General features: G+C 37.3%; 1 protein-coding gene across 1 annotated transcript in view; it reads right to left on the reverse strand.

Moving 5' to 3' along the window:
* The window catches only part of ANO4 (anoctamin 4), a 106,155-nt gene that overhangs the window by 62,191 nt on the left and 18,088 nt on the right, over positions 1 to 25,876 (reverse strand). Inside the window, exons 2-3 of the mRNA XM_088532880.1 lie at positions 23,515 to 23,651; positions 16,700 to 16,858 (exon numbers count right to left, since the gene is read on the reverse strand). Coding sequence (XP_088389006.1) covers positions 16,700 to 16,858; positions 23,515 to 23,651 — 296 coding nt within the window. The remainder of the gene's footprint in view (positions 1 to 16,699; positions 16,859 to 23,514; positions 23,652 to 25,876) is intronic.

Raw genomic sequence — 25,876 nt, forward strand, 5'->3', positions numbered from 1 at the left:
AAAAAGCTTTCAAGCTTTTTAGCTTTACAAGAAACTACAGGGAGAGAAGGCATCAACTGATACAAGGATAAAATCAAGATTAAAGAAAATAAAACAACCAATGCAGATGAAGCTCATAATAAAACAATTATAAGAGGATAAGCAACATAAAATACAGAATAACTTGATATATGGAGACATCAAGTCACATGATTACATTTTAAAATAGCTTTTTATATAACAGCTTGACATAACATTTGATCAAGTTTTGTTTGCACTTTGCAGTTTACTTGCAGGAGTTCAGCTCTACCAAAGCAAGCGATGCAGGCAGAGGGCTGACTGCTACCAGCATTCGGGCAATGCGTGATCTAATCCAACTCTAATCCAGGTGTCATTGTTACACTGCTTAATTTTTGGCAGCACCTAATGGGATCTCCAAACTGGAAATGGAACAGAGTTAGTCACCAGGGGAAATGTTTGCAAATATCCTTTCATGTGTGCTTCCCAATGTGTGCGTGTTTGCGGAGGGCAATTTAAAGAAGAGAGTATCTCTGATGAAAAGCAAAACACAAATGTTCCTGTTTGAGTTTACTGTGCAATAGCACAGTTGCACAGTATACTGTGAATATACAGTCTGACATAGAGAGCTACAAATTCCTTTGAGCTAAGAAGCAACATGAAAAAAGACCCTTTTAGTTCCAACCAGTGTCTTCTGAACTCACTTATAATGAAGAGCATGGATTTCATAGTAAGGTAACTTAGATGGAGTGTATTTATCAGGCAAACATTATCCTGTAATTGGGATCCCACTTTCTAGAGAAAAGCATTAGAAACACCTGTAGCATAACCTTCTTAATGGAAGAAGTTGATCAGCCTGTGGGTTTACTATAGGATATTTCATGATAATCCTGTTGGTATATACTGAATAACTATGGATTTAACCCAGTTTGGACAGATTTCAGTGACAATCAAAATCCATAATAATATGCTTTTCATCTGACAAACACGGGATATATATTTAAATTATTCCAAACTGGAAGATACAATAAACATCTGAAATAAATTATTTTCAGGTTTAAAAAAACAGATAGCTAATCTCCAAGTAGGAGGATAATAAAGGATATTTTTTTTTCTTGCAAACACTTTATCTGACTTCTCTTGATGAGATATCAGCTGCTTGCTGCAACTTTAGATTAAAAATGTTCATATTTTATACAGTGATAGCCTATGTCATCAAATCTTCCCTTTTGGCTGTGGAATGAGCAAAAAAAGTTCTAAATACAGTATATTACTTTTAGCATCATGGACTCTGAAAAATACAGTTGCACTACATTTCGTCAGGCAACTTCCTTTGTGATTTGTTCCCAAGTGTAAAGTATAAAGGCAGTATTTTCCCACAACATATTTATGCCTCATCATTCATTTTTGAAGTAGAAAATAGTTACATTTGCTAAATTGTCTATTAAATATTCATATCTGCTTTTAGAGGCTTATTGAAGAAGCGTTGCTTTGGCACAGAAAAAGGCGATTTATTTTCGTCCAGTGGTTAATCTCACAAATTTAACTATCAAATACATAAAATATGCAGGCAGATTTATTACAGCTTTTGCATATAAATAACCTAGAAGGATTGAATAAGTTGCTTATCAGAGAACCACATGGTCTTAGAGTAGCTGAAGTTAGCAGGGACTGGAAGTCATCTAGTCCAACCCTCAGCTCAAAGCAGGGATAAATAGAGTGGATTGCTGGACCTTGAATATCTCCTGGGCAAATTATGATTTTCCTTTGCCTCTTCTAATTTTTGGTAATAAAGCAGCATCTATTCACGGCACCATGATAAAGCAGACATCTAAACATTAGATCCACTATTAATCAGTTCCTGCCATTGACATTGTGCCTGGTGACATAAAGTGCTGAATGAAAACATCTGATGTATGACACAGCAAAGCAAAGCAGCACCAGATGGAGCCTAGTATTTTTTAGAGAAGACTTAGAAGTCTTTTATTTTCTTCAGGGCAAACAGCACCATAATATGAATCGATGCTAGTTTTGATCTGATAGCACATGCTCCAAAGTGAGGGGATTTATCCTGAATTTGTCCAAATAATACAAATAATATTGAAATTTAAAATCACTATGACATGTGAAACTAAGGCCTCCAGTGGTATAAATACTGGCAAAGAATCCCCACATAAAATTCACTTGCACCATGGAAACTGCAATGAAGGGGAACTTTCCTTTAGAGAAAAGAAATCTCTTTCTCTACAGATGGAAAACTTTATTAAGAACTTCATTAAGAAGTCCTCAGCTAGCAAAAGGTAGATTGTTCAATTTAGGAAAGTAAGAGCATCCTTTTAATAAAACAGTATTTCCATTTGGAACATGGACAAGACAAAAGATTCTAGCCAACTTAAGACAGAGTGTTATTTCAAGCACAGATAAAAAAAAAAAGGATGCTGTAACTGTTTATATAGCTTAGTGTTCATGCTGTTTGAACTTGTCAGATATCTTGCCTTCTTGCCTGTAAACATGATAGAAATCTAAAACAGCACATATTTTCATTTACTAATATATCTTTTAAAAAGCTATACATTTCACTTTTTAAAATATACTAAACATCTGAACACTGATCCTCTCTTTCAAACAAAGTTTAAGAGTTGGGTTTTGATTTCAGTTCTAAACATTTAGACAAACTGCTCTGAAGATTCCTATATCTTATCAACAGAGTATGGGTTGGAGTAGATACAATATTATAAACTGTGGCATCAAAACTCTGCCAGACATAGGCCTTACATGTGAGCTAAAGAGAAAGGAAATCCTCAGCAAAGAAATAAATAGACATTGCTGTCTCTCCTCTGAAATCAAGTGAGATTTTGGGGCTGGACATTTAAGAACTGTGGTAAAGACATCACAGTGCAAACAGCAATCACAAAAGTGTTTTTTTAGCTCCATGATAGTATTCTGATACTTTTGTTTGTGTAAAACCTCAGGGTGGAAATTAAATTCTTATTTAACACCTATCATGTCTCCAGAACTAATATAATTGGTAAACTTAAAGTGGTGATGGTCTGTTTCCTTCTCTTATATCCAGAAGTGTGCAAAGCGAGAAGAAAATCAGGTAAAAATTCCACTTCATTTAATAATACCAGTTTTTCTATACTCTTTGTAAATGCACTATAGTTAGACTTTTTCTTCTATGGCAAAGATCTCCTGACAAGAAAATCATAATTCCATTAGATGATCTTTGCAGAAAATCAATATGGCCTAGACATCAATGACTTTATAGCTTAGAAATTAATTATTTTGTTGAAAGGAATGCATTTAATAACAAAACATTTTGGGGTCAGTGAATATGTGAAAAGAGGGAGAATTCCATTAGTGTCACAGCACAAGGCAATGAAAAGATATCCAAGCTGCAGGATGCTTTCTCAACAAACCACCATTTGGGGAACAAAAATTGTTTGTAAACTGCAGATTCTGTCAGATCTCAAAAAAATGGCACCTAGCATGTCTGAGAAGTGTAGTGCAGAAATGATGTGCTTTTCAAAATCTGTTGTAACTTTATCCAGTCACTACATTTACTACATTTACTTCTTCTGTGCAAACACATATACCCTCGAGGACAATCTCCTTCAAATATCAGAACATCTTAGTGAATCAGCTGGGAAAGAAATGACATTAGAACGTGTGTGACACATACCTACCACATCCTGGCTGTTAGCTACTGAAAGACGTGCAAGTGGATTGCTCTCACTGCAGTCACACACAGCTGGGGAACTTCCCTCCTAAACTAATAATTGCCCTGCTGTCTGGAACAGTCATATTGCTTTTCAGAGAGGAAAGAAAATTTAGAAAATACCGATTTTGGCAGCAAAAGATTTCAAAGCAGCTCCCACTGCACCTTTCTCTTTCACGCAAACACACTCAACTGACCAACCTCTCCCTTCAAGACCTTTGTTTCAGCGTGCAGAAACCCATCTCTCCTTTGCTTGTCCCCAGGCCCTAGTCAATGTCACTTTTCTCTCTCTGGGTTCCCCTGCATGACTATGGAAGGCAGTTAGTCCTGTCTCCCACTTTCAGACTGTGCTGTAGCTTCCACAGATGTATGGTGAGGTATTTCAAACCTCAGAAAACTTTGCCTGTGACAATCTGGAGCATACAAAAAGTACAGATGTTTACATTTTTTGAATTAGATCATAACCTGGAGAGGAAGGAAGGAAGGAAGGAAGGAAGGAAGGAAGGAAGGAAGGAAGGAAGGAAGGAAGGAAGGAAGGAAGGAAGGGAAAGAAAGAAAGAAAGAAAGAAAGAAAGGAAAGAAAGAAAGAAAGAAAGAAAGAAAGAAAGAAAGAAAGAAAGAAAGAAAGAAAGAAAGAAAGAAAGAAAGAAAGAAAGAGAAAGAAAGAAAGAAAGAGAAAGAAAGAAAGAAAGAGAAAGAAAGAAAGAAAGAAAGAAAGAAAGAAAGAAAGAAAGAAAGAAAGAAAGAAAGAGAAAGAAAGAAAGAAAGAGAAAGAAAGAAAGAAGAAAGAAAGAAAGAAAGAAAGAAAGAAAGAAAGAAAGAAAGAAAAGAAAGAAAGAAAGAAAGAAAGAAAGAAAGAAAGAGAAAGAAAAGGAAGGAAGGAAGGAAGAAAGGAAGGAAGGAAGGAAGGAAGGAAGGAAGGAAGGAAGGAAGGAAGGAAGGAAGGAAGGAAGGAAGGAAGGAAGGAAGGAAGGAAGGAAGAAGAAAATGCTAAGCAAACAGACAATAACATTCCTAAAATACACAACAGGTAACTGTGAATAAGAAAGGAATAAATCACACTCCTTTTCCCCTCTGAATATGGCAAAAAGTAATGGGATAAAACTGTAGCAAAAGTGATTTCCGTCAGATAGAACAAAAAGAAAAAAAAAATCCAGCTGAACAATACTGAAACAAACGATGAGGGAAGTGAGACAGGCAACTTTCCCTACTTCCCGCTACATGACTGAGGCCATGGCTCAAGTAGGAAGAGCTTCAAGTGTTAAGCATGAGCTAAAATGCAGTTTTCTCCATTTCCTTATTTAGTTCTAGTACCTAATCCTTTGTGTTTAGGTTTGGTGTTTCCAGTAATTACAGGTGAACCTGGCAAGAACAAAGCAGAGTACCCTGCCAAAGGCAGCAGCTATCATTAAAATGGAGCCCCATACCTTGTCGGATACCCATCTGGATTTCCCTGAGGTGGGATATGGGCTGTGGGAATCAAAGATGATCCGGGTGAAAATGGTATTTAAATTCTACTTAAACCATAATTTTCTCCAAATCCATCCAGTTTCCTTCAGAGGTAATTTGGGGGTATTTTGAACAGTATTAGTAGGTAGTACTTAGTGCAGTCCTGGTACCATGTCCCAGATCATTGATCTAATTTTACTTTCCTGTAGTCAAGAAAAAAATGCTTGTGCACTGAACTTGACTCATTGGTGCAGTTCTGCATCAAGGTTCTAATAAAGGGCTTAGGAAATCTGATTTTCTTTTATGTTAAGCAATATCTGATGGAAATTATCCTTAATGCCTTACAGGTGATAAATAAACCATGAAATAAATTAACAATGGAATCAGCAAATAAAGACCTTTGCCAGCTAGGCAGAGTTATTTCTACATGAACAATTCAGTGATCAGCTGTGATCATGTTTAAGAGGGAAATGCTTATTTTTTAAAAGCCAAACTGTTTGAATTATGGAAGTGGAGTATTTGAACCAGATTTCTAAAAAATCAGGCAACGAATCAAAAATTTCAATTTTATTTAACCTTAGCTATTGTAGTCTGCACAAAATTTATGAATTATATAAATATTTTAGAAGATCTTTTCTGATTTCTGTTTTTAAAGCTAAATCTTTCTTTTCAACTAAAATGGCATTTCAAAATCAAAGCCAGATACTTGATTTTGAATCTATTTAAGTGATTTTTTTTCCGAACTTGAAAAAGAGTTTTCATTTTTCCTGCACTAAAACTATGTGCCAAATCCAATCTGTATTAATGACTGCTTCTGGCAAGTGCATTTTCTAGCAAATTTGCTGGTTTACTCCCAAATCTACTGCTAATAGAGATTTGCCACTGCAGCCTGGCTTTTCTGCCAGTGTCATGCTACAGTGAATTGCTGCACAGAAGCATCAATTTATTTAGCTCTGTGTGTCTAGGGAAAGAAGGCAGCAGTCACAGTCTGGGGAAAGTCTTCAGAATCTTAATGCTCCATTCTGTTAAAGTGCAGTTTGTGTGCTTGTGTATGTGCCATGCTATGATCACTTGTGTGAATTTTCTCTGTGCAGCTTTTCCTCACCAGTGAAATGGAAATGACACTTTCCTACCCCGCAGGAGTCATGTGTGGATGCTCAGTAGGTGCTCAAGAACTGCTTTGAGGAACATCTTGTAGACAGAACAGTTGGAAATGGACCTTCACTCCCTTTCTCCATCATTTCTTCCTGTTAAATAATTCCTCATATATACAAAAGATTTGCTTCAAAGTAGTAAGGATTTGTATGGCCATTGATTTTATGCTCACATTTTTTAATGGAAAGTTATTTGGGGAGAACAGCTTTTTCATCACCTGTCTGCCGTGATGTAATGTAGCCAAGTCCCACATATTGTCAGTAGTTTCCTCTTAATGCTTTCTGATCACCATCTTTCTCTCTTCCCCAAACCTCCAGTGTGATTACCTTTCTAATATAATTTTAAATAGTGTTTTTATGCTGGCATAAAATTATAAAGACACGTGCATTCTATTTCCTTTCATAACACAGCTAAAAAAATACCAAGATGAAAATGCAAACTGACATGGCAAGCAGTTATCAAGTCACAGTCAAAAAGAAACCAGGAGTAGAATATGGCAAAGAATGGAAAGTCTCCAGAAGACTGAGGGTCTTGGAATTTTATAATTGTTATATTTTACAGTTGTTGTCAAGCAATTCTGCTAGTTCTGTTTGCTTTATACACCACCAGGACTGGGTTGACCCTGCAATCCAGAAATCTACTCACTTATGGTTGTTGGTATCGCTTGGACTCAGGAAGAACAAAGCCGATGGCTTTAGCAGATTATGGATATGGTGTGTGCCATACAACTAGTCTACCCCACTGGACACTTGCAGGCTGCTCTGTTGGCATCAAAACAGAGAATCTATCATGCCTCTAAACACACTGGGTCTGAAAAGCAGCCCAAGGGACAGGCATCACAGGTGGGATTCAGGGCAACCATGTTTAGATGTCTCCGGTGGAGAGGAACAGGCACCTTCATAGTACAGTTCATTTGTTCTATTTTAGACCTTAAAATGAGTTGAATTGCTGCCCAGAAGGGCTTGCTCCTTCCCAGGAAGGCTCAGAGGCAGATACCTATGTTGCAGACAGCCACAGTAAGTAAGATGGTTCTTATCCCTTTTGGGATATTGCACCCTGGACCAATGGTAACTTTCTCATCACCTACCCCTACCACTTCTGCAGCAGCTTAGACACATCACTTCACACAGTTCTACCTCCATGGGTGCTCTAGTTCATATGCCACTTTATCCATTTTGCTCACAGAGAAAATATGGGGAAACCCAGACTACTAGATAACGAAGCCTCCTTCCAGTGTCATTTGCACTCTAAGAGACATCTAAATTTTTATTCAGTACTTTCTACATTTTTTTATTTGAATTCTTCTCTTCTGTAAAGTTTTTATGTTAATGGTAAAATCCATAAACCTGAACTGGGTTGTTGACCCTGGACGCTTTACATGACACAGCCAGTATCCACTCAGCTGCTGTTTTTCAGACAGTTTTTTGTTTCGTCTGATCCCATCTCAGAAAACCACTTCTGAAATCAGTAGCACTCCTTGTACAAACCACAGAATTCTGGTGGTGGAGGGCCGGGCTTCAGTCTGCATTGGCATATACATATTGAAGAAGTGTTGGTGACAGTTCTGCTTCATGAAGATGCTCTCCAAATTTCAGAATGAGAGAGAGAGAATGGTTGAGTCGGGAAGTGACCTCTAGAAATCATCTAGTCCAACTCCCCTGCTCTCCTCTCAGTCTTATATTCTCTAGGCTAAACAGGCCCAGCTCACTTAGTCTTTCCTCATACGATAGATGCTCCAGTCCCCTAATCATCTTTGTCATTCTACACTGGACCCTCTCTAGAAGCTCCATGACCCTTCCAACCAGCATTTCTATGGCTATAGGAACACCTGAGCATCTTCCTATTTTCCACAAAATGGGATTGCAGATCAGATTATTATCTTATAAGGGGCATAAACACATAAGTCTAAGTAGGGAAAGACAGATTTCTGTTTTAAGGAATATACCAAGTAGTATAGGACATACCAAGTATACCAACAGTGTAGCAAAATTCCAGATTATCAGTAATAGCAGAAAGTGGGCTAAACTGTATTAAAACTTGTGGTAAGAGCTGCCTGTCATTTAAGATAAACATAAAAAGTAGTTGAGTTCCTTTAGGGAATGGAGAGGTTAATGAAGGGAGAGATTAAAAAATCAGTAGGGGTATCCACCTGAAAAAGGCACATAAAATTCCTAAGTAACCTAGTCTTGATCCTGTTTTGAACTGGAGGTTGGAATACAGACCCCACAAGGTTCTTTCAACCCAGGTTATCCTACAGTTTCACTGAAAGTCAGGGAAAAAGCCAGTCCTATGGATGAGGCAAGAGAGCTTTGAGATTTGTTAGCAAATTTAGAGATGGTGAGTTGACTACCTAGTCAGGAGAGGTGGATGTGCATACAAAGCAAATCCTTGTGATTCTTCCCGTCTCCAAGTCTCCAAGGGAACTTTGGATATTCTTTTCTAACAAAGCAGATTGTAAAAAAAAAAAAAAAGGAAGAAAAAAAGGCTTTTTTATGCTTTTCATTCCCTAGACAAACTAATGTGCAGGATCCTTAACTGCATTCAACCCCTAGGACCATGCTTGAAAATGGTTGGTGAAGGAGCTTTCAGCTCTAATCTGTACACTCAAGAAGAATAATTCAGGAGGTGCTAAATCCTCTTCAAACCATCAAATTGAAATTGATAGCCAGAATCATTCCACATGCAAACAGCAGTCAGAAAAAATGATGCTTGTAAATATGCCCAAATACCTTTCTCCTAGATGGGATAAACCCATTACGGCTTCTATTTTTAAGAAATGAAAAATTACATTACAGATTATGTAATCAAATTACGTTACGAACAAATTACGTTCTTTTAATTGAGGTTTAGAAATTGACATTTGCACAGTGAGAGAATCATAAAAATGCTATGAGTGTCTCATTTAGGTGGCCATTTAAAAGGGAATGACACAAGAAGAGAAGAATGTTAATAGTTGGGCAAAATATCTTCATCCAACCCTCATCAGAATTTAGCAACTAACAGTCAAGCAAATAAACTTGCTGATATACTGATTTCAAAAACAGTTTATTCTTCTGAATGCAAGCCAGTTAAACTAGAAAAGTGAAAAGAATACAGATGGATGGTCTATAACAGCTGAACATAGTAGTAAATTTCAAACTAATTTGATTTTTAAACCCATCTCCAAAGCTTCATATTTTCTACATTTGGAAGTGCTATATTCCCAATGATAGATACATTATTACGGAGACATAGAAAGATGAAAGTTTTGGTGAGGAAGACTATATACTTCTACCGCTTATGTAAAGAAGTATGCAAATGTACCCTTATTAGTGCTTTACAATGGCGATTTTTCAAAATATGACATTTATACGCTCACGTAAAAGGAGAAGCTTAATAAAATACATTAGGAACAAAAAGAAAATAAGTTCCCCAAATCTTCCAGTCATTAAAAACAACAGAAAGTTTGCATATCACAAGAGAAATCACAGAATTATGTTTTTCAAATTTACTGTTCTCCGTTCTACTTTTATCTTTTTTTTTTTTTTTTTTCAGAATATTGCTGAAAAGAGACTCCATTTGCTACGTACGTGTGTCATATAAACAAGTAACAATAAATCTTTGTTTGGGAATCCAGTCTGTCTGTAATTTGCTCTGGCTAAGCTTGGATGAAATGAACTGCCCTATGTTTTAAATTAAATAGATGGAAGTACTTTCACTCATAATGCATACGGTGGGCTTGTGTTTCATCCTGCTTCCCTTGTTGCATTTGCAATTTTGAAGGCACAGTCTATGTCGCTTCAATGTCTCAATCTGTGATTTGTAGCTGCAATCAGGCACAGTGCTTAGGCGTTAAATAAGAAGCTGCTTCTGCTAATAATGGGATGTTCTGATGCTCATGAAACAGCAGCTCCTGCAAGCTGCATAATTTGTACTCTAAGTTCATTAGTTCTAGATATTTACATACTGGCTCAGGAAAGTGAGACCAAATCAACTATTAGAGAGCAGAAAAGCTACTGAATGCTTAATATAAACCACAGTAGTACTTAAACATATCCAGTGTTAAGTTGAACTACACTTGATCTTCTCCAAAGACCAAGAAGACCAAAGGCCTCGTGCTGCCCAGCTGCAAGGTATACAAACAGGAGGAAAGACTCACAACAGTTATGCACATGTATTAGTGTTTTACTTGTTGCTGTTCTCACATGAAATCAGAATTATCTGCAGATGTCAAAAGAGGACATCACCTGCATAGTATTTTTCATTATAATGAATATATATACATACATATAGAGAGAGATTTCAATATGGATAGTGGTATTCTGATTTTTCACTCTGAGTACATGTGAGTGCATGTGTGCATATTTGATCACTGCAGATGCTGAGAGTTAACTAGAGGAAAGGGCAGATCCCTCAGCTAGCATGAATTGAGTTGTTGGCTTAAATGGTAAGGGGGCAGCCAGCAACATGCCTTTCTGCAATTAAAGGAGTCACGCATTACTGTAGAAGAGAAAAGAAAGATAAGAAACACAACAGCATCAAAAGACTCATTAGGTCAACTGCCCCTTACTTTTCTATCTTGAGGAAAAACAAGTTTGTCTTAAAGTCTAGTCAGTTCTCTGCATGTGACATTCATGTGACTTGTCCTACCACATCCTACCAGTCCAGAAGACCATAACACCCAGTTGTCCTGGTGCTTCCCAGCAGCGGAGCATGTCACTCAGCGCATGCATGCAGAGGGCTTCCTTTCTTTTTGTGAAAAAAAAGTCAGTAGATGAGCAGCTGCACTTTTGGTGATGGAATATTTCTTCTAACCATCCTTTTTTTTTTCTAGTGGATTGGGCTTGGGATAAGTGCAGAGTAAGGTCAACATGACAAGGAAGGGGTAGGAGGGCCAAAGGGAAAAGGCAGCTGGGATAAAGGGTGGCCCAGGAGAATGATTCCCCCAAACCGCAGTCTGCCCCTGAAATGTCCTTCAGAAAGAAGGTCACCAGCCACATAGACTCTCCTGGCAAGCTACAAATAGTTATTGGGTTGCAGGTTGAACACTCTGATATCAACTGTACACCTGGGTGATCAAATGAACATCCATATCAGCAATAAATTAAAATGAAATTGTCGTTCTTCCAATAAGTGAATAAGACAAACTTAAAATTGAAAGAGAAATTTAGAGGCACTGAAAAGGCACTGGGACTCTTGTTGTTCTTCTCAGTGGGCCAAATTACCTAAGCTAAGTTTATAAAACATGTTTTCTCTCTTAGCTCTGCAAACATCACTCGGGGTCTGGAAGTCTACTTCTTTTCTGCCTGTGAATCAGAATCAGCAATAAAGCTTATGTAACAGCACTTAACAATTCCAGTGCTGACGCACAAGTCAGAAGAAAAAGCAGCTCACTCCAACATAAATGTTTTGGCACTGCAATGCTCCCAGTAAAATAAAATAAAATAAAATAAAATAAAATAAAATAATAAAATAAAATCTCATTTCTGCTAGAAAGTAATATTCATTATAATGCCTCATTTTCACATCATCACTTTCTGTATTTAAAGTTTCATTTTTTGAAATTCTTGTTTGTTTGTACTCATTCTTTATTTCTTTATTTCTTCACATCACTTCGACATTGTCATAATTTTATTTTGGTTTTACACTCAAGGACAAGCTAAGAATCACTGAGATGATAGTATATTGTGTGCTCTTTCTGTCATCTACAATTTCTCTGAACATTCATCATTTTAAATCAGGTTTCAGGTTGCTGCTAAATATATGCCTCTTACTAAATATATATTTTTAGCCTCCTGTCCCATTAGTACAAAATCACAGCCACATTAAGAGAAACTGCTTTATAGAACTCTTTTTATCTCTCCATGAATCAACCTACCCCTGTTTTGAAACTTGAAATTCATGGCATAATAATATTCTTTAATTATATTGCACCCACTCTTGAAAAATACCTCAAAATGCAGCTTTCAGACTCAGATTATGGCCGCCAGTAAATACTTGTTCACATAACAAAAGTGAAACTTATACTGAGTTTTTTGGGAGGCCTTTTTGTTTTCCATCCAGAGAGCACCTATTGTATATTTCTACTGCCTATTGTATCCAGCAGCTCCATATCAGCTGCCAGGTGTTGTCCCAGAAATGTCAGCTGGAGGGAGTGAATGCAATTAGGAATGCCCTGGTGACAGCTTGACAGTTACAGTGTATATGTTTAAATTTTTAATTGGCTGTGTAGCACAGAAAGCACACAATTTAGATTATTCCTGAAAACTGGACCAGTACACTAAACGAACATCTTCTTTCATTTGGAAGAAATGAAGATCAGTGTGCAGCTGGAAGCCCAAATATATCGATGTTTTTTAATAAAATGTTTGAAACTAGTTCCTGAAACATATTTTGCTTCCAGTGACTGTGAGAAGACTTGCTTGTTAGCACAGCAAGGAAAACTAGTGCTTTAAAGCAGTTCATTTCACCTATACTGAAACTTTAGCATACATAATTATGTAAAATCTGGGGCCTCACTACTACTTTCATTAGTAATATGAGTATTTTGTCATTACTAAATTTCTATCTAACAATTTCTACAGGCATGTAAAATATCTTTTAAAATAAATCCTGCAATCAATTCAAAAAATATAGACTAAAAACTTGGAACACAATCATTAAGAAAAAAAAAAAAACATTCTATATGGAGTAGCTTAGTGTAGCCATGAAAAGTAGAATTAAAGAATATGCCAAGCTCGACATAACGTGATCTTTTCTGAGCGGCAATATGACCAGGTCCTACCCAACAGCATATTCACTTTGGATGCACATCCAAATCTAAGATAACTTTCTTTTTTTCTTTTAAGAATTTTAGATCCAAGGGTATTTAGAGTTTGTTCATGAAGTTCATGTCTTTTTTTTTTTATGTCTGTGTACTGCCTTGCCTCTATCTTTCCTTTTCATTGCATTATGCTGCAGTTTAAATAGGCTGTGGCAGAAAAAAATTATGCATTTGCTTCTTCATGCTGTCTATCTCTACACGTGATCTTTTAATGCAGTAAAATCTGAACTGCTGTACTTAAAGCTGTTTGTAATACTGTGTGTATCCATGTACTGGCACAGTAAAGTTACCATTCAGAGTAACTTAATTTTGCCCAGCCATTAGGACAGAGGCTAGAGTATATCAGTGGAAGCTGCAAGGATAGTGTGGGATAAGGGAATTTTGCTAGATTTTGGCCAGATAGCTGAGTTTTTTAGTCTTTATTATTGTGAAAAATCCATGTACTCAGTGTAATTCTGACTTTCTGTTCTCACTGAAAAAGAGACTTTCCGGAAACCTGTCACCCTGTGATTTTATGGTCCCTCAGGAAGTGATGTATTTCATCTCTGAGAGTCAATGAGCTGATCCTAGTCTCAGAGCTACATTGGATTAGGACAGTTATGAGAAATACCCTCATATATTCGTATGTGTATATATATAAAAAGAAAAGACATAATAGACAGTATTATCCTTTCTCTTGTTAACGATTTGCCAGTCAGATTTGTGAGGCAAGAGTACCATAGCATGTTTACAGTCAGTACCAATGCTGCAAACAGGCATTCCTATAGCTCATCTCTACAAAAACTTGCTTCTTTTGAACAATTCTCCTTCAATTTTATCCAACATACAAATCTGTTTCAGATATTAAAAAAATAAAACACAACAGTGGAAGTAAGCAAGACTCCTGAAGTCAAGATACGGTGGTTGTCTTCTTCATTGTGACATCAGGTTAAACAAGTCAAATCGATGCAGGAAATTTTGTGTCTGGCTGAGAAGAGAATCCAGTCTTCTTCTCTGGTGTGCCCTATATTTTGCCTTACTTACCTAGAGCTTCTGTGCACATGTGATCCATGTTGGACTGGGATAGCAATCCTACCTAGACCAAGCATACACTGAAAAGCAGGGAGAAGGGTCATAAAATGATTTATGCTGAAGACATACAAAATGAACACTAATATCTTTGGGTGGGTAAAACGAGACAATTGGTTCTCCAATCTATTCAGATAAATTATATTTCACTCTTGGAGCTCTGTTTCCTACATCATCATTAATTTGGGATCTATACCTGGTCTAGGATCCCTTTGTTGCTACTATAGGACTAGCAGAATATAAACAGCCAGCAGTATGGCAGACAGATAAAGAAAAAAAGCATGAACTCACTGAGTAATACCTGCAAAACATTTAGCAGTTTTTTCCACAATCAATCAGTAACATATACCTTTGTCAGTTAACGTGATCTTGACATTATGCCTGAAGTTATCTCAATATCAATAAATCCATTTCATATTTACTTTTTCATTTCATTCCACTGAGTAAACAAGTTTTCACCCTTCATCCTCAAGTTCCTGGGTATTTTTGCTGAGTTACAGCTGTGGGGGAGTCACTGCGGTACATTATTTTCTCACTGCAGTGTTACTGAGGAATAAGGTTGCAGAACTATAATGTGACTAGTGCTTAGAGTTTTCTTCTTTGCCCTTGGTTTCACGTTAAAAAGGTAGGACAAGCACAATCAAATGCTAATATATGAACAGTCAGTAGTCAAAGGAGAATGCACCAGCAGCCACACAAAATTTTTGGAAAGTGAAAAGTTTCCAGCAGTTATAATTTGTTGCCCCTTTTTAAGCTCAGAGGTCAGAACCAGAGAATGGTTCTCTTCCTTTATGTAGGAGTAAACTGTCCCCTGTGGAAGCAATATATTATATTGCTTATATTATTATTAGAAAACTGTCTTGCTGTTAAAATATTCCAGAACTGAAAGCCAGGATGACCTAAAAGTCTCATCACGAGGAGCAGCAGCAATCATAAGAAGCAAACTAGATACTAGTAAATCACAACAATTAGTTGCTACTCTGCTGGGGGCACCAAGAATATGCTTATTTCCTTCAGGATTATAATTCAATTTTGAAACTAAAGTGATCATAAAATACACCTGTGAGTGTTTAATTTTAGGTCAAAGTCATATATTAAAAAGATTGCTATCCTAGATTTTAAAAGCATTAGCTTGAGTCATGTAACATAACCTCATTTTGATCATTCTGAGTTTAGAAAATCTACAATTACTAGTAATGGCAAGAAGTCACATCAGGGCCAAATAAGATTAGTAAGAAATAAAACTGCATGTCAGCAGTGTAACAGAAACTGAAATGAATGATCAAATGGGCAGAACATTCCTGCAGCCTAGACAGTAAATTTCATATAATTGGGAAAGAGAACAATGTGTAGCCACAAGAAGAGTCTATAGTAAGCACTTAAACAATCAATTTGAAAAAGTTTTCTAAGCAGAATATTATATTAGGTTTCATAACACTATATAAGAGGATTTTGTGGCTTTCACTGTTGATCTTAGCACAATAATAAATGAAAAAAAAATCTGCAAAAACACCAAAGAGGAAAAAATTGGTTTGAAACTTAGTGAAATATAGCTATAGTGAGGACACGGCCTGTGTTTGTTTTCTACACTGTGCAAACTTCAGAGACTCACCCAAAATGCTTTTCAGCATTTCTCCTGATGGAAGCCAAGCAGAATCTTAGCATGTGAAGCTGAATTACCACCCTGAACTCACCCTGTTTGATCTTGAATTAATGCTCATATAGACATTGGCATGTTTTCAGGGAAGGCAAAAAATAAACAACAACTGCCAGTAAAAAAATCTATCAACTATCTCATCCAAACAGACATTTCCAGGTTGCTTAAAGGAATAGTTCATGATAATGTTTGATGTTTGATGGAAGCCACCAATATCCACTAACATACTTACATCCACCACTACACATTCATTCATTCGTTCAAAAAAAAAAAAAAGATGAAGAAAGGAAGCATTTTCTTTATTTTGGAGAGAATAAAGATTTTGTATGCATTGCCCAATTATTTAAATGTTCAGGAATAACACTGCAGGGGAGACATTTAGGTTACTTTCACACTACCAAAATGCCAAGGAAGCCCCTGTGCCCAAGGTGGCAGGTAGGTATCTCGTTAGGTCTCTGGAGTGAGTATCAAGAGCTTCAGTACAAAGCGGAGCAGGTAAGTAAAAGGAAGCATGGGTGCAGAAATGTGGACTGCACTCAGTAGAATTTAGGCCATCTGAAACCAGCACTTATTTTCTCCTTTGCATAGCTCAGTGGATGAAATTCTATGGCCTACTTCTGCAGAAGGTTGAAAAAGAGTAGTGTAATGGCCTATTTGGCCTTCAACCCATGTGGCTGATTTTTATTTAGGCTCAGATTTCTCACTGCTCTGGCAATAAGCAGTCTATATTTAGGGATGCTTAAAAGCTTTTTTTCCCACTACTACAACAAAGCAATCAAGTTTCAGGGAAAACAAGATTCTGAATCTATGCATCTTTAAACATCAGAAGCGTTTTTCAAGTAACTTGTCTTACCTCTTTCTCCATTTGAAGCCCTTCGGCTCTGATATTCCTCTCAAATACTTCCCTCTTTTCCGTCTGTGGATTGGATTTTCTATACACCAGAATGTAGTCGATTCGACATTTCCCATCTCTAAAATATAATCCATTGGTTTTGTTCTTATCAGGTGCTTCCTGTCAAAAGGAAGGCAAATATTTCAGTAATGTCAGTGCGCTTTGGTAATTGCTGTATCTTGATCTGCATCTGCAATCTTCAGCATTACTCAACTGTAAAGATCAGAACAAGCTGCTCAGATTTTTTAGGTGCTTTAAATAAAAATGTTCCTGAGGTCCTCTGAAAGGAGTGCAGATCTCCCCAGTTCAAAACCAGGAGGTCACTTAGGCAGATGTTCTGTCACATTGTATTGGAACATGACAATATTTTATGTGAGACAACCTTCTTCTCTTATGACCCACCAGAAATTTAGCAATAGCTTCCTATCTATAAAATAAACCAGAGAACAGTGTTATAATGAATTGTACATTTATAACTAAGGACTCAAGATGGTAGAACATCATTTTGCATGTGGAGAGGAAATGACGGCTCAATATTTACTGTGGTGAGAAATGCAAACCCTGCTGTAGAGATTCCCTTTGCTTTGTGGTAAGAGTGCCCCTTTCTCATAGGACACAGAGAAGAGTAGGAAGGTCCTGCTCCCACCTCACCATACTTCATCAGTTTAACTACAAAATATTATAGGTTTATGAAACAACTGAGAAAACCCACCAGATTTATTTGAAAATAATTCCTGTTATTTTGTTTTGTTTTGTTTTCATCTAGTAGCACATAAAGGCAATAAATATTACTTCTTGGCTATTTTCAGCAGAGAATGTGCCTGTTCAAATGTTTTCTCTGGCAGAGAGAGGCAAGCTGATTGCACTGTTAGTAAGAGGTCAAGCAGATTCCTCTCCTGAGAGCTAGAAGACTAACTACATTGCTGTTGTCTTTTAGAAATTCATAAAATGAAATTCTCCACAGAACCTCTTCATATTTTATCATGACCAGGACTGGGCAAGTCATGCCCAGGGGTCAAGTTTTTGTTTTACACAAGTTGAAATTGCTGATGGGTTGGAGCAGTTCTAACAAGATACGTACACTACAAATGGTATATGGAAACAAACCAAATTCCTTGGGAGCAGTATAGCAGCCGGGGCCTTCACGGCCCTTGAGATCAGTCCACCTCCAAGCTGAGGAGAAGGGTGGGCTCTTTCTTCTTCATTCTCCTACATGACTTGCTGAATCATTCCTCCCAGAAATAACCTTGTTCTTTAATACATAGCCAAATATCTGAAAAATGAATTCTTTGCCTTTCACATGGAGGAAGAATAGGGAACTTTCAAAATACTTTCTTAGAAGAACCGCTTAATTTAAATGACAAAACGTGAGCAGAGTTGCCATAATAACAATAGGAAAAATTATTCTTACAGAAGAACCAAGCAAGAATCCCAGTCAGAAAGTTTAGTGTAAGCTACTTCTGGATTTCCAGCAGGCATCTTTGTTTAAATAGAAAACAAATGAGAGCATCCCCAGTACACATTCCCTTGGTACCACCAGTTTATTGCAGGCAGAGAGCGGAATTTTTCTAGGATTGTTTTATTACAGTGCCTAACTTCTGACACAGCTTAATGCAGATTTGAAATAGTAGGAACAGTTCTTGGAGTTGAAAAAGAAGACTAGAAAAAAAGATTTAAGCCCTTAGGAAATAGCGGTAACAGATCTTTTATACCTGTACTAATATCACGCTGACAAATGATATTATCAGGATATGAGAATTGTTTTTCAGAAACCATTACATCTGAAAACAGCTCTGGAAGAATTTTTTTTTTCCTCTTCTAGAAAATACATATGTTAAGAAAGCAGGAAAAAAAAGAGGATATTTAAATAACAGGAGGGTGCAGTAGCTCTTAAATTTCTAAGCCTCCTGCTCAGCCATTCTTTCTGTTTGGTAGGTGCCAGGTTGTACAGATACAGACTGGCTGTATCTATTTTGGTAAGTAAGGCAGCATCATAGGAAAGGATCTGTAGAGTAAAACAATCCATACCAAGGACCAGATGTGTGGACTTGTCCAGGCTTGAGGTTTTGCTTTTGGCAACTCTAGTCTAGTCTAAGAGATTCTCTGTTCATTATCAGTTGAAATCTGACAGTTTATTTTCATCCAGAAGGAATCCAGTTTTTGAAATCTGGAACTGCTCAGTAATGCAAACCAAAGGATGGGAAGCAGGGGTAGGGGGAGAGTTTCACCTCAAACACTCTCTCCTGATCTGAACTAAAATGCTATCATTGACCCATCCAGCATGAATCACAAGGAATGTATCTTTTCCCCCATGGAGTAGGGATTCCACTGGAAAATAAAACAGATAGATTTGCCCTTTGGCTCTGTATGTTTCGTCTTTTCCTCAGAGGAAATTGGTTTGCCCTACACTGACAACTGAGTGGATGTTTTAAAAAGTACCTTGTGTTAAAAATTTCCTATAAGATTTGGCTGTTATGTGAGCCATAGCACCGCTTCACCTATAAATACAACCTCCTGGGACAACTACATTCTGTTGAACTTGTGACACTCTCCTCACCCCAATATTGTCATTATTTTGTTCAGAAAGGCTGCTTGGACCCTATCTGCAGTTGCAGGACCTGGTCATCTGAGGAATACAGTATGACAAATCAAGACTAACAAGGCCTCCTGGACTTGCTCCTGGAAGAAACCGGTTCTGTTCCCTTCTATTATGGGAAGCTAATTAACCTGTCTGGCTTGACGAGCTGAGCCTGGACTTATCAGGATACAGCAATGTAGCACAACACACACACACACAAGCTGGCTCAGCAGCTTGTAGATAGAGGAGCAGCTGGACTTTCACATTATCCAGAATATTCCAGGATTTCACTGCTGTAGTTCAAGACTTTGTTCCCATTTTGAGACTCACTGACAATTTCCCAACATTTCCTGTATTTCCCTCTGTTGTGACTTCAAAATTCACTTTTCCTGCACTGATTTAAAAAGTAAATAAATAAAATTGGTTCTGACTACAGTTTTTGGTGGCAAAGTTGTACAGTCATGGAAGTCGAATATGTATTCCTTGGGCCAGAATGCTAGGAGAAATCTATAGAACAGCAGAGATTTAACTTTAGCAAGAAGTTCAGTACTCACTGCCATCTTTGCAGTTTTATAGTTAAGGTTGTATAATCAGGATTCTGTTTGGCAGCAATGCATTGGATTTCATATCCTCAGGGCTCTCAGTTGGGAGCCATCAGCTTTCATAGGCACATGACTCTTACACATATACACTCTGGTAGGACTTCAGACTAAAGGCTTACCCCAAGTGTTTCACCACCCAGAAAAGATGTAATAGCTATAAAGAATTTACATGGAAATTTTAAACAGGAACACAGTTGGGGAAATCAAGGATGTTTGAAACTACCTGCAGGTCTTTTTAAAAATAAATCAAAAAGGACTGCAATATCCACTTATTTAAAAATTATATTTTTTTCTTCATTCCCAGTAATTTTGGTATGTAGCTATTACCAGTATGGATATCTGATGAAGATAGGATCTTTGAATTTTAGAGGTGATCTTTTCCTTTTGCTTGTGCCTACTTGTATTTATAATCTCTTGTATATGACTTCAAAAATGGCTTGGGGATTAGTTTTTGCACCATGAATAGTGATAAACCACATGGAAAAAGAGGAACCCAGAATCATTCTATTTTTAAGGCAGTCATAATCAAAGAATATTTTCCAGCCTTGTCCATATTTTCTGTGTCATTTTTCTTAGTAACCTTTTAACCGTTTAGATGATGGTTTTGGAGAGGCTGTATTTTTGTATATCTTGAGTTCAGCATATTATTCTTGCCATTATAATATATTTAATTATGTAAAGCCTTTCTAACAATAAAATTATCTAAACTACAAAATAATGGGGCCAAAAGCTAGAAAATAAAAGATTTGTAGCTATCTGTGAAACCTTAGATTATTTCTTGCTCAAATGGGCACTGAAGAAGACACAGATTTTGTGAAAAAAATGAGCATGTGGCTTGTATTGTAATATATATGTTCGATAAAACTAGCTTAAATTGCACAGATTATCACATGAGCCATAAGAACATAAGAATTCTTGTTTTGCAATTTGAAGAAATTTATTCTGGCATAAACTTTAGTGCAAAATCCAATTTATAGAAGAGACTGTTAAAACAAACTCGATTATGTGCCAAATTAATAACCCTGTCCCCAAATATCATCAGCAGAGTTTGAAGCTAAACTGGCTAATAGGATTGACTGTTATCATTTAAATTTCAGAACTGTCTACATTAGCTGTAACATAATGACTTATGGCCTATGGCCTGTAATGGGCCTTGTAGGCTAACTGAAGTAAAAGATTAATTTTGTCCCAGCTTCTCCTTTCTCCCATCCTTGGACACAGAAAGCTGATTTAATGTTCGACAGAAAGAGAGATGGAATTGAAGTGGTCCTAAACAGCAGCTCCTAAATCATCTTTCCTTTTCATTTTTGCCTCCTATCTGCTTGTACTCTGATTCTCACAAAGTGAAACTTCACTGAAGTTAAACCTACAAGATTTTGGTGATAATACCTCTCCAGTTTTAGATTTTAAAGTACCTATCTTATTTTTATGTTGGCATATGTAAAAAGTATTTTGATCCATGCACATGAAATGTGATTTCTAATTTGCTTGGAACTTAGCTGTGCCTGAACAAAACATAACACAGTTCAAGCCAATGTTTCACCAAAGGGCAAGCTGAATGCCAAACTGGCCCTGATTCTGTGACAGGACAGTTGATAAAGCTCCCTCCATAAAATTTTCTCTGGAGGCAGTCATACACAAACTAGGGAGAATGCAACATAACTTTGAGATCTGGTTGAACATGCACAACTAACAATTGAAACAAGCAGTATTTGACTCATTGGCTAAAACCGAGAAACCCTGGAATTCTCATGTAAATTTTTTGGACTATAGCTGCATTTTAACAAACTCACTCAGAAACCACATTGTATTAGGTAGCTGCAATGTTACCTTTAGAACGAAATCAAACAAACATCAGTATATTCAGATAGGCTTTCTCTAGTGTCCCCACTCCTGATGATGCTAGGAGGGATCTACAAGCTCTCTTAGCTGTTCAAGGTAGAGCTCCATCACTTAACTGAAGGGAAGTCTGGAGCTTTCAGAGATCACTCCATTCACTGCACATGAATGCAAACCATACAACTACATCTAAACAGATTATCTTTTCCTTTTGGAATCAACCAGGGGTCAAGTATTTTGAAATAGTTTCTTATAAAGAAAAAGTTTTTTTTATAGGTTCCCACATCCCTCAATTCCCATTAAGACTTTCTTTTTTATTTTTTTTTCTTATATAAATCACATAACCTATATTGCTATTTTTCTTAACTATGATTCTGAAAAAGAAAATGTTCATAGAGGAAAATATTCCTCAGATGTTTTCCTTTGAAAAGCAACAAGGTCTGGTACAAAGAATGCATAAAAGGGAAAACAGGAATTGCAGCGCTGTTATATTAACTGCAGCATATGTTGTTCTCTCCTGTCCCCTACTTACCACTCTTTTGCTCATTTTTTTCCTTTAACATGTAAGGTCATGTACCTTTCATCCCCCTCGATTTGTTAGAGACCATATGATACAAGATTACTAAATGCACACTGGGTTATCATGTCACATTACCCTATTATAATGTAAGCAGGCAGAAGCCTTTATGAAAGTGAAGTGGGAATCTGGGGAAGAGTGATGAGAAAGGGGAAAGTTGAAACTGTGAGCAAGGTCAAACATACCTCTGAGTGGCCTGAATTTTTTGCCTTTAATTATCTGTTTAAACATTGCGGGAGTGCAGCTCTCTAAGGGCTGAATTTCTAGCACAGGGAAAATCTCTCCCTCTGTCCTCAACAGTGTTTCACAAAATGACTTGTACCAAAAAGCCTCTAGCTCCTGTGAAAGATATAGCTGCAATTCTGGCATCTAAGCCATATTTATACTGGTAATCTAGGGCAGAGACTTCCACAGTATCTGATGGTCTTTCATATTTTCTAATGTAGTGTGGTCTCTGTGAGTTTTGACCTGTGTCAATCGGCCTACACCAAACTATTCTTCAGTGATTTGGAGGTAGCATAGGGCCTCTCTGATATGGAGTCTGGATGCAGCCACATTCCTGAAACAGGAAAAAAGGAAGCCTCAGGATCAGAGTCTGGTCTGGTCTCTGATCTCTTTGCTCTCTGAGCAAAGAGCACTCAACATCTGTGAGTTGTACAGAAGTTAGAACAAAGTTTAAAGTATTAGATCTCCTTCTTTCTTCACGCTTGATTAGATGATATTTTGGCTGACTTAAGCCACAAGTTATAATGGAATTTGTGATGTGCACTGTTTTCTCCCCTGCTTGACATATTCTTCACATGAAAGAAAAGTTTGTCCCATATCCGACACCCTATGCCTCCTGTGAGAGAGTCATGATAATTTCTCTTCCTTTCTCATCCTCCAAGATTAATACAACAAAAAATATTCCATTATTTTTCAGAATATATGAAACTTGACTTTGCTGCTTCAGGAAACAAGCAGACAACAAAGGCTCTACAGATTCCCTGGGGTAGTGCACAGGGTAAATAAGGCCTCCTTTTAAACTGAAGTATTTCAGCTTTCAACATTATGATCTTAGAATGGAAAAACAGTCCTGATGACAGGCCCCCAGAGAATGAGATTTTCAAGTAGATTGCATTTTTTTCCTTCCATAGTGGGCATATTTAATTATTAGAATAACAATTCTGCATGTTCTTACCTCTCCCACCACTTCCAACCTGCTGGCATCATCAGAAGTACAGGTCAAGTTACCATGGTGAAGCAGAGAGTCATCATCTTTGGAAGGGCTGTTCACACCTTCTAACTCATCAAAAAAAATGTTGACATCCTTAGCTACTAAAAGCAAAAATAAAAATATACATTCAAATCACAGTTAAGTCAAACAAAGTCCTAGAGTGTAATGCATTATTATCAACTTTTTATTTCTGGTATATATACTGTATTAAGTTTAAAATCTCCTGATGTGTATTGGTGCAGTGTTCTTTTTCCACCAGTAAGCCACAGAGAGATTTAGGAGACATAATACATCTCTAATGTCAAGTACGTAATCATCTGTCACAATAAAACATATGTTAGCTATCTCTATGGCTTCTCTTAAGTGCCTTAAATAATTGCATTGGATTACTATGGCCTCTGAAAAGTTCTTATTAAAATGAAGCATATTTTTAACATACTACACAGCACCAACTTAGAAGCCATATAGAACTGTAGGGCAATCAGAAGCAGAGAATCTCAAATAAGTAATATCACTCAAAAGAAAGTGAATAAATGAGCCTGGAATCATTTGGCTATTTTTAGGTTAACACGTTTTCACATCTGCAAAGCTGGCATGTGCAGATCTGCACAGCCTTCAGACCTGGGCATGAAGAAATGGCTTAAATCTGTAGGATGCTGAATTACATCCAATCTGTTGAACAGTCAGGAGAGAAGCTCCCAAAGAGCTACCTGTGGACCTAGTGCTTAGTCCTGGCCCCATGGCAATGCCCCATGGGGCTGCGGCTGCCCCAGAGCAAAGAGGATGGTGAAGGAGTCAGTGTGAATAGAAGAAAATGCCTTTGCTGAGGTTCAAACCTCTACGATGTGTTCAACTCCACAGTTCATATGTAAAACCCCAAAGGGACCCCAAAAGCTCCCCCAATGAGCCTATCCCCTGACCAAGGCAGGATCAAATACCTCTCCGTTATTCTTGACAGAAATATGTCTTATTCAGTCTTCCTCACACACTTTGCAAACTCAGCTGACTTTTGGACTCATTTTTCTTTGTGCATCATTCTCCTGATGCTCTTGCTTCTCTGTAATTCCCCAAAGTAAGTGACAGGCAGTTGTAATTCCTGTAGACACAAGTGTCTATTACCAGGGAACAGCCAGCAGACTAATTGTTCGTGGCACCTTGGTCCCATTTCTAACTCATGGCTGCAGGTATAGAAATTCATCCCCCCCACTGTGGAGAGCCTGAATAGCATCCAGAAATTAAAGGCTGTTAACTGTTCTCCAGCCTGGGGAGCAGTTTGCGACCGCCCTCTCACTGACTTCTCTTCTATGAGAGATACAGACTAGTTTAAGAAGTCTCTTAAAAAAAAAAAATCTCCTATTCTACATGCTGAAGAGCCTTTGCAGGCAACTGATTCTTCACTGTCATGGGCAGGAGAAAGTTTTCTTCCTAATATGCATCCTGCACCCATGCTGCTATTTAAATACATTGTTCTTCTGCTATCAGTCATGAACATAGGGAAGAAGATGCTCCCTTTTGGTACCTGCCTTTTATAGTATTTAAAGACTGTTATTATTGCTTTACATGGATAAAAAGATCACATAAGATCTCAAGATCCAAGGACTCTTTTTCTTCCTTTTCAGGGATAAAATGACAGGACATACCTTGCATTTTAGATTGAAGTACTTTGTTTACAAGGCCACTAAAAAATTAGCAACAGCAACAAAAAAACAACTTCACATCCAAACTAGATAGAATAATGTAACAGCAGATACCATAGACTAGACTAACAGCAAGAAATTCTCTGCCAGATTTGCAGTTTTTAGGATGATATATTGCCTCTTACGTTTAGCAATTCTGGGGTCACACACTACCTAATCTAGCTATGATTCTTCGTATCTCAGCATTGGAATTTCACGATATTTAATCTCTACTTAACATTTTATATCATGATCTTTCAGTTTTAGATAACACCCTCCAGCTTTGCTTGATCCTAACCAGATTTAGCAGCAATGCTACAGCTAATAGCCCTAGCTACTTCAACTCACCTTTAAGTTGTGCTTGTCATTAAAGTCTTCGAACATGTTACAGATTTAAAACTATTTTTCACAGATACTAAATTTCTCTCGCATTTTTTTTTCTCTGAGTCTGTTTATTCACTTGTCTTTTTGTGAAAAGTGCCAAGATATCGTTAGCATCCAGGAGCTGAGCTTTCTGTTTTTACAGGGTTTGGCCATCTGTACCACGCTAGAGATGAGTTTACTAAAGTAAGGGGCAAGACAGCACAGAAATTTCTTGTGTCGTTTAGGCAAACATGACAGAAAGAGCCTACAGCTCCTCACTGTCACTG

Source organism: Tinamus guttatus, unplaced genomic scaffold, assembly GCF_059628265.1.
Source record: "Tinamus guttatus ecotype Peru unplaced genomic scaffold, ASM5962826v1 Tinamus_guttatus_pri_ptg000472l, whole genome shotgun sequence".
In the NCBI taxonomy this organism is placed as follows: domain Eukaryota; kingdom Metazoa; phylum Chordata; class Aves; order Tinamiformes; family Tinamidae; genus Tinamus; species Tinamus guttatus.